This window comes from Ptychodera flava, chromosome 6 (assembly GCF_041260155.1).
Source record: "Ptychodera flava strain L36383 chromosome 6, AS_Pfla_20210202, whole genome shotgun sequence".
Taxonomy (NCBI): domain Eukaryota; kingdom Metazoa; phylum Hemichordata; class Enteropneusta; family Ptychoderidae; genus Ptychodera; species Ptychodera flava.
This window is the reverse complement of record NC_091933.1, coordinates 18,890,985-18,901,473: the sequence shown is the minus strand read 5'-3', so window position 1 is coordinate 18,901,473 and position 10,489 is coordinate 18,890,985. Positions and strand designations below refer to the sequence as shown.

At 37.0% G+C, this 10,489-nt stretch overlaps 1 protein-coding gene across 2 annotated transcripts; it reads left to right on the top strand.

The window, feature by feature from the left end:
- Positions 1-65: 65 nt before the first annotated feature.
- On the top strand, positions 66-10,489 carry LOC139135053 (monoacylglycerol lipase ABHD6-like). 2 transcript variants are annotated; one of them, XM_070702245.1, is made up of 9 exons: positions 525-685; positions 1,916-2,046; positions 4,290-4,449; positions 4,810-4,923; positions 5,842-5,974; positions 6,546-6,682; positions 7,649-7,703; positions 8,665-8,765; positions 9,231-10,489. In XM_070702245.1, exons 2-9 carry the CDS (start codon positions 1,928-1,930, stop codon positions 9,375-9,377), a joined length of 966 nt encoding a protein of 321 aa, XP_070558346.1. In that variant the 5' UTR covers positions 525-685; positions 1,916-1,927; the 3' UTR covers positions 9,378-10,489. The 2 variants fall into 2 exon arrangements, with proteins under 2 accessions (XP_070558345.1, XP_070558346.1); XM_070702244.1 differs by lacking the exon at positions 4,290-4,449 and having other exon boundaries at positions 66-685.

Here is a 10,489-nt window from a genome sequence, read left to right as displayed (position 1 = left end):
GTATAGCAAGGTTATCCCCTTTGTCGGTTGCCTTTTGCCTTTTGTGGTTTTGTGTGTATATAGCCTACGTACCAGAAAACTTTTCATGATTTAAATAGAAAGGCAAGTATTCAATATGATAAATTCTTAATATTTTATCACCTCAGAAAAGTGCATATTATGGTTGAATTTAGTCAAGCGACAATGATTTGTGCCTAAAATTTGCCATCTTCCGACTAGGGGTGGAGAAATGTTTTTGCATTCAAGTCTCCGCTGAGGAGCTAAACCGATACCCAGCACTGCGCTGACATGCGAACTCACCCAGTTTGCGCTGAAATTTGCGGTGAGAACAAAAATGCTTATCTGTGGCCATTGGTGAATTTATAAGACAAAGACATATTACACCAAAATGCAATAAAAAGCTACGTTGCCGAGTTTATCACTGCTATTATATCAGCCAGTGTGAGCGCGAAGCTCGTTTAAATGCCCGGTCACATGCACAACAATGAGCTTGAGAAATGCGCCAGCTACGACCATTCTGAGAAGAGCTTTACCGGCTTATGGCGACGAAGCAAACAAGGAGAGAATCTGAGTTGCCGGGTTGACAGACTTTTCTACACTGAGTGCGAAGGTCATTGTATGTCATACATGTCACCGGCCCGACCAGCTAGTCCTAGAGCGAGATCAGCCGTTGACGTTGTGTGCGGTATGTGAACTACTAATTTAGTTTTCCTAAACGAAGCACAGTCGTTTGACCTGCAAATACTGTACTTGTTGGAGTCATTATATACAGAGCTTTCGCAGGACAGGGCCCGTCTTTCTTGTCCGTTGTCATATGTCATGGACCATGCCATGGATCTAGAAACGGCTAGCTTATGCGTGAATTCAGGCACAGGAGCTTTTGCTCGTTGATCCTCCAAGTCCTTATGTAATGCAACAAGTTAGCTTTTTACCTCCATGATCAGTGCACGGTTTTATAGGGATGACCGTGATCAGAGTCACACAAAAACAGCAGCAAACCCAATAGCAAGTGTCAGAACAAAGTCTGCATCAGCATAGCCAGTACAATACAAGTTAGATCGACTCTCGTTTGTTCTATGGTGTCAGCAAGAAGGGTCATAATGCAATGTGATTCGTGATTATGGGTTTCCAAAGTGTAAGCGTAGTTTCTTCAATGTGCGTGGTATGTATGGCCCTTGTTTATATATATATATATATATATATATAATATATATATATATATATATATATATATATATATATATACACATATATACAGTGGTGAATGAAAAGTGACCCATGCGGGTCATTATATATATATATATATATATATATATATATTATATATATATATATATATATATATAGTCGGTCATATATATATATATATATTATATATATATATATATATATTATATATATATATATATATATATAGACACTTTATTATATAACTTTATTACACAACTATGTCATCAGCACATATGATATAGTAAAATAACAAGATAGATACTGGTTAAACAGTCCATTCTTAAAAGTTACTATTGCCCCTAATGATGAAAATGATAGCGAGCTGAGCATGTTGTACAACTACTGCTTTATCAAGTGAAGAGGTTTTCTTCCCAATTTGTCTTCATTTGCATATAAGATTTAATTATGTGCATCGATAATCCTACATGCATTATACAAGCATCAAATATTTTCAATGCACTGAATGGTGACTAATGACATTTTTCCCCTGTCTTGACGTGAAATGTAGAACATCATAATAAGTAGTGAAAGGTATAGAACTGTGTGACTCAATCAGTAGCAAGGTTTTTGTCCTCAGAGAACTGTTTCATTCTTAAATATGAAAGTTTGTCATCGCAAGACGAGGTTTCACAAATGCTGATCAAACATTTAAGGTGTTAATTGTTTTTATTCTGTTTCCCCACAGAAGTAAAACACAATGGTGTCTGCAGTCACAGCAATTGTTGGCGGAGTCTTGGGTCTCCTTGGATCAACAGCCATTGCAAATGTAATCCTGTTTATCTTCAGACCAGCCATTTTGTACAATTTGTATATCAGGTAAAAACAAAATCTTCAACATATGTAGTGTCAGAGTCAAAGGCAAAAGCTATCAAGAAAATTACTGAATTAAAGTGCTCTCTGTGTGGCCTGGATTATAGTTCAGCTGGTGGACAAAATTGTCCCTGACACCATTGAAGCACATTGTAGTGAGGTATTCATTGTTTTGATTGAGTTAATGTGTTTTGTTTGTTCTGGCATGTGTGGGTTGCATTGAACTCTATCTGTGCAGAGGGTTGCATTCAAAATTGCAAGAACTTACTTGGGATGTTGTACCATCTTTATTTAGAGATGTGGAGATAGCCAAGGCTTTGAACACTGACTCTGCACCGCACCCCGGGGACAGATATTCGGACTGTCAAACTCTTACAATATTTTTCTGATCTACCATTTATGGGGGCTCATTTTAGAGCTCTTGGAGTCAGAAAAATTTTCACCATCTTAGTTTTTTTTAAAAATCAAATTTAAATTTTTCCCCATACAGTTAACGCACAAATGGCAGCTATTTTAGTTTCAAATATCGGTAAATGTTAGGTAATTTGCTTCTCTGATACCATACTTTACATGTTGACCCTGAGTTTTATTCCTATTTGGTAAGAGAATGGTTGACAGTTTCATATAGGAAAGTTTGAGCAAAAGTTTTAAGTCTTTCATCTTCGAGGGGCATACTACCTTAGGGTTAATATAGGTATACGGAGGTATACTGTATGTTTTGAGTTCAAATTGAACAAAAGTTGATATCAGATAAAAATATATACAAATGCATTTTTGATATCTTTGCAATGCAAATGAGTTCTTCCACTATTTGATCCTGCCAGCTACCACAAAATTAAAGTTCACCGTATATACATACATAATTTATCATAAACACTGATGCAGGACACATATTTTGCCAAAATTAAAAAAGGAATCATCAACAGATAAAGTTTTTAAATTTTAATTCGCATCCGTGATGCAGTTGCCATGGATTTTAGTGATTTGACACCATGTAGATGATGAAAGGAAAAAATCTTATAAAATGATACAAGCTTTTGTGAAGATGATGTCTTTGTTCAGTCCGGGTTATGTCCATACAGAGGATATTACGATTGACCAATCAGCGAACCTGCCGCTGCGAACGTCATGAATCATGAACCATGCAATCCTTGGCTCGCAGATTGCAATGAGTTTGGAACTTTCGGCTAGATTTCACCCTTTATTTTTAGCAGTAGGTAGTTTTTAGATGTAGACGTTATGCACAATGTTCAGTATGGTCGAGATGGCGACTGACACTGGTGGTTATTACATCGAATATTACTTCTTTGGATGATTTTCCTGGCTAGGTACCGCTCCTCGAAATCAGGATTTGACCCTTGTAAATTTACAGCAAGTTATTTGTCGCCAATATCGCCTATTTTTGGTCAAATTTAATTTAACCTTTCCATCTGTAGCATGGAGAATGTTTCAAGCTTTGCAACAATGGGTCAACTGTTCTGTCAATGATCGGAGCACGATGGAGCACGATTTTTTCGATCACCATGCATTTCCCGGTACGATTGACCCTTCGCTCAGAAAAACGCACACAGAATCAATCGCCGAAAAGTTAACCAGAAGCTGGTAAAGAGTACGAAAAACGTCAAATAACTCTTCGTCGAACATGGTCTAGGGTAAAGACACTCAGAAAACTATTTCTGAAGAAATCCTTACAATTTTTAACACCGTAGAACGTCGCAAATTGACTCGAGACCTCCAGGTAGCCAACATTCTCACTCGATCGGTCACGGTGGATCTGTCAGATCAGATCGCGATCTCAGCATAACATTTCAAAGTGAACCCACTTAACCTTTAACCGCCATTACATATACAGTATGTGATTGTTCTTGCCTTAGCCTCATTACATATACGGTACGCCATTGGCTTTTCCCAACTATCCTCTTGTGGACATAACCCGGACTGTTGTTTCACTCTTGGTAAGAGCTTCAGTCTCTCCTCAAAACCATCGGAAGTACTACCAATCCACTGTAATCTCTTAGCTAAAGTCACATGGCATTGATTGAAGAGAGTTCTCTCTGATACAAGAAAATGTTATTACAGGTAACACGTGCTGGTATAGGATCAATACCAAAAGATTTTCAGAAATTCCTACATTGATTCAAAGACTTTCTGGGCCACTGTAGGGCGGAGTGCAACCACAGTCCAATATCTCATTCAGACACTCGTGACGTATAGGAATATGGCACTCTAGTTCTCATTTTCTTGTCCAGGTATCTCATGTTCTCACTGGGATTAAGGGTAAACAATCTTAAAGCTGGTGACTTCACCTTTTGTTATGCTGAGAGGGGACAGGGGAAATCTTCCAAACCAACCATGCTCTTTCTGCATGGATTTTCTGGTGCTAAAGACATGTGGGCACGTGTGATCAAGGTAATTTGTTTTTGTTTATTTTTATCTTTTTAACTCGCTTTTGCGTTAAGTTTTATCCCCCCCCCCCAAAAAAAAAAATACAATAAATGTTTTCAACAAATTAATTTATTTGCCTTATGTATGCCAGTCAACTTTTTCCACATACCAGCAATGTGTTCCATATAATCTGTGGTCAAATGTTTTACTCCCCTCAAGATCCATATATATACCCATGCATGACTCTGTTTGTGAATAAATCTATCATATATCCTTCCCCCTCCCCCCTCCCCTCCCTCTTTAGCATCAGGGAAAACCCTCTTTCAGATGATCAGAGGCAAGCAATAAAATGCAAATAGTTCTTTCTTTTACTGTATGTAACAGGCATTGCCAACAGATGTACATGTCATTATCTTGGATATGCCAGGCCATGGCAAAACAAGCAGAGACATGAAGGCTGACTACACATTCGTTGGACAGGCCAAAAATATTCATCATGTAGGTTTATCAAATTTTTGTTTTCTTTCTTGCAAGCCAACTTTTTAAAAATATCCCACAGGAAGAGTTACTTGCACGTTTATAACATGGATAACTAACACTTTTCTGTGTTTTTTCATGGTCACTGAAAATGTGTAATATCTGTCTTATAAGTGAATTGTCTGTCAGAAAATTCTTCAGAAGAGAGAGCGAAATATAGATAAAGCAATGGTATTATTTGTTCATGTATATCATTGTAATGAATTAAGTTTTGGCATTTTGTAATGCAGAATGTGTATAAATTATTCTCTGTGTACTTTCATTATATTTTGCTGTAACTCTGCAACAGTTGATTGCATTCAGTTCACATGATCAAGATTCCATTTGCATGGTACTCAAATGGCCATAGTTGTTTCAACATTTCATCGTTCACAGGGATTTTGTTAACTGTTTAGTCTAGTTTCATGGCCATAGCTCTTCCCCATGTCAGTCCTGCTTAATCTTCAAATTAGAGCAGGTTGGCTGCATGCTTGTTTGATTGGAACAATTGTTGGTATACTGAGAACTCAATATGTGACGCAACATCTTGTCTCTCAGTGACAAGTCCTTATAGACAGACAGAGGTTGACCTTTGGTTCGTCCAACAAAGATTAGATCAATGAAATGAGGGAAGAGCAGATTAACAGTTGTCACATGCAATCAATACTGACATAATGTGACAAAGATGTATTGTGGCTAATCAGCAAAGAGTTTGATATAATTGCTTGAACCCTTGCACCTCCTTATGCCATGTAGAGTGGTCCAACACTCTAAAGAAAATAAAAGGGCAATACTTCAAAAAATTTGATTGTTAAAAGGTTTATGTAAAGATTCATAAAGTACACTATTAATATCATTTCCTCTTCCTTATTCTGTTTATTCAATGCATTGATCCTATAGTTTGTACAGGCCTATGGACTTGACAAATCCCCATTTCACATACTCGGCATTTCCATGGGAGGTGGAGTAGCAGGAGTCTACGCAGCTCTGTATCCGCAGGATTTGGTCAAGGTGTCCTTGTTCTGCCCAGCAGGTGAGTCAGAGAGAACTGAGCGCCTTAAGTGCAGACATTCTACGTGTACCCGTAAAAAGTTGCTGGGTCTTATTGAAAGCTTCCACACCTCATATGCCACATAAAATGTCAGTCAGATATGTTAGATTGCTTTCCGGGAGAACTACATGTACATGATCATATTTACTTTGCAAAATAAGAATGTTTTGGCCAGCGGTCACTGTACTCTACCCTTCGTTGTTTTTGGCGATTATTTACGTATTGGCATCATGGTAAATGTAGCTTGTAAAAGGAAAGATACTTTTTGTCTGATATGAAACATGTGATGAAAAATATGTCTGTTAAGTGAAGATAAAAAGCCTGTCAAAATTTTATAGTTTGACTGTTGGCTCTTTTACAAGCTCCTGTTGGACCAGTCAATGTATTCAGTGAACAGAGCACCTGAAAAAAGTGCAAAAAAAAGATGTACAGAATGCATGCCATTTGTGAGCAGGTAGTAGTAGCCTGAGGATATTCATACAAGTACTTGCTTTGAAATGCAAGACAGACACAAGGTTAAGTGAAAGGAAACCTGTATGTGATTTCTTCACAGCAATATTGTCTCCAACAGTCAGTAAATATGGGCAGGAAATGGTGAAAGATGAGACTGTACCGCTACCAGTGACTGCACAGGAGATCAAAAAAACCCAGCCATACATAGTCTATAATGGCCGTGAGATGCCTAACTGGGTAGGTGTATCATCTCAAAAAGTTGGCAGATATTATATGTTTCATGCGATTACAGAATAAGTGTCATCAGTGAGTGGATAATACATTCGGATCATTGAACCCGCACTTCTCCTGTGGGACAGTGGAGCTGTTTGTTATGAAAACAAACCTAAAACTGCCAAAAGTAATGTAGTAAAGGGGTGACACAGGAACATACATGTATGGTGTGAGACTCAAAACCAATTTTTTTTTCAAATTCTGAATTTCAAATTTATACCCTGAGGGCCCCAGTAGGTGCTAGGAACAATACATCAGATAACACAAAAAGATTCAGAAACTCATCAAGAACAACCTCAAGGCATCTGTAATTATCAATATTTGAAATCGTACAGTCACCAACATGGAACTAAAAATTACTTGTGACTCTCTCATTTCTGAAATATTAGAATATTTGCAAATAACAAGACAATGGCATTGAAATCACAGACCAGTAACATAATCAAGTATATCTTGCATTGTCCTCTTTGTTATCAGAAGTTGTCTGCATAGAAATACAACAACATTAACATCTTTCTGCCTTGCCTGACAGTTGAATCATTGAAACACTGTGGACAAATAAGGATATAAATGATCCCTCAGTCTAATGCCAAGATCTGTTGTGCTGTGTCTCATTCACACTAACACAAGCAGAAATAACTGAATACATAATGATTTATAGGTGCTGGTTATTGATCACATAATTCATTTTTTGCCATCATTGCAGTCATGCCCTACATGTATGTCCAGAAAATTTCCATTGCATGCTCCGTGTTAAATTTCATCCTCCTGACGTTTTATGAAGTTTCATCCAACTGCTTTGGTTTGTGACCCAGGAAACCGTGGGCTTGTGACAATACATTTGTGAAAATGGATTATTGCTAAGTCATCATCCTGCAAGCATTCATCTTCAGCTTGTTGACTTTGTCTCATCTTTTGGTTATTGTAAAGGTTTACAGGATAATTGCTGAACTGAGAAGACCCCACAATGAATTTTACAGACATGGTAAGAACGCTTTAATTTATGTTTGTTTGTGTGCGTATCATTTTTTATCCTATAAATATGGACAAGGGAATACAAAGTTCAGCATGTGTGGTAACCTTCTAAATGAAATTCTTGTTTACTTTGAGTGAAAATACCACCCTTTGTATGACATTGATGAGCAAGAATTTATAAGACAATTTGAAATCAGAGAGGAGACTTCTCCACTGCATGTACATGGAATTTTTCGAAGATTAGTGTCTTTGAAGTCAAGTTGATATGAGACTGTCACTCAAGAGTTAGTCTTGAAAACAATTGTAATAGTATATTCGTAAAAAATGACTTAAAGAGTTCAGATATCTATTGGAAAGTAGAGGACACTGGCGTAAAATGTTAATTTGACTGTAAAATATGCTGAAGTATGACAATGTGATTGCACAGTTCTGAATCAACATATCTGTCTTGCATAGATACAGAACAAAAAACTCGTCTTTGAATATAAGCATCTTACATACATGGCAAAGCTAAGTTCATAAAGAGTTGTATATGTGTTCCAAATAGAGACATATTTCTGTGGAATTTTACTCATGTGGCAATCGTTGCAAAAGTTCAGCACAATTGCTACACAACATCATTGAAAAAGGTATTGTGCTCATCCTTCTTTGTAAATAGTCTGTGCCATGGCCCTGCATTAGTTCATACTCTGGGTGTGAAATCTTGCCCTGTAAATAATTTCTAACACATCACTTTTCACATGTCACATTCCAATCACCAATCATATGTCATTTTCAGCTCTACGGTAAGCTGTGCGAGTAGTATAGAGACAACCCAATATCAGTTCAGTTTGCTGTTTTCACTCCTGTCACACATATACTTCATTGCATTGATGACATTGTGAGAGTTCCCGCACGCTTCATGCATGTAATGTCTTGGAATAAAAACAAGTGTGCTTCAACATGTACAATACAAATACTTTACTTTTTAGTGTTGCAAGAAATGAGCAAAGAAGACTCCAAAACTGCACTGCAGGCAAGACTCTGTGATATCAAGACTCCAACTCAAGTTGTTTGGGGTGAATTTGATTGGGTGAGGAAAAAAAATTATTTGATCCTTAAGAAAGTTTTGGGAAGGTAAATTTGGTGAATCCTTGGAGTTCCTTCATTAAATTCTTGTTTTGTGTAAGTCCCAATGATAATCAGTGATTGAGTGAAGAGCTTTGCAAGTATAAACATTTTGTACTTACATGTACCTTAAACTCGTCAAAGCAAGGCTATTCGTAGCTAAGTCATGAATACTGATGAAATCTATAATGTGCCATAATGTGAAATTAGTGGAATTCACCTGATACAAAAAAACGTACATGTAAAATAAAATCATGATACTGAACGGTATAAAACATTATCATGGTTTTAAATCTGGTAAATAAATTTATCTTTTGTACTAAATATTTCAGAAACAAGGTAGTTTTAGCTTGATAATATTTCTGTCTTGTCACACAAATTTTGCACTGTAACATTCTCCACCTTGTCCATTATTATATCGTAATTTCAGTTGTTGGACATATCAAGTCTGGACATCATCAAAGAAAAGCTGAAGAATCTTGACCGTGTTGATGTGTTGGACAGGTGTGGTCACTCCATCGCCATAGAGAGACCGTACAAAAGTGCCAAAGTGATCATGGAGTTTGTGAATTCTTGATGACGTTTCAAGTTTATCAGCATCTTAACTACAGTGGTTTGTGTTGAACTGTTTGCAGTACGGGAACTAGACAAACTATGTAAGTTGAGGAGTTGCCAACACTGTCAGGTGTAATTGTTGTCGAGGCGGCAATATCAGTCAAGAAATCAACTCTGAGAAAGTTGAAACTTTGCCTGTACACAGTTGGAACATTGCCTGCCTTGTCATGAGTAGTCAAAACAACACCATACATCCACGCACACCCAGCTCGGAACGCATCATTTGCAAGTGGTATTTGTGCGGTCTGATGATGTTGCTTTGACTACATCTCACCTCCTCCCAGACAATGTTTCAACTTTTGCAGAGTTGATTTCTTTGTGATTGACTGGTATTACCGCAGTTTTTGCAACTCCTCAATTTAGACATTATGTCTAGTTCCTGTATTGCCAACAGTTCAACACAAACCACTGTGTGTTTGGAAAAAACTGAAAGAAGTGCTGTTGATACTTGCAATTCACAGTGCTAATTTATTTCAGTACGAAATGAGATGACATCTGAGAGACAGCATGTATGACTGCTCATGATTGGATACATATAACAATGTTTCTATTTCTTCCTAAATTATAAAGAAGAAATATTTTAATGCAATGATTTACTTTTTTCGTGACATTCTCTACTTGTATTTATAAGTCATTTTTATTTTTCTCCTTCATGTCTGGTGAAATAATATTTTACTGAAATCAATGAACTTTTCAAGACTTTTTCAAAATAAATATTGATGACATGGTGACAGAGGAGAATATTTACATTGTGGTAGACCCACCTTTGATAATGCTCGGTGTTCAAAGGCCTGGACTATTTAAGACTATTTTGCAATATTTATCGATGGCAATTTATTATATATGTTGAATGTGATGAAAGACACATTTACAATGACACTCCAAATATATTGTACTGGTGGGAGTCTTTCAGATAGAATCTCTGCTCCCAGAGTTTCCTCGGGTGTGAATGACTCATTACCATATTGTATATGGTGTTTTACTAGGGCAAGTGTGTCTCATGGGCACCTGTGCGGCTGAAATAACATAAACATCTTACTAAAAAGAATAAACTTTGATCTGTAGTAAAACTTA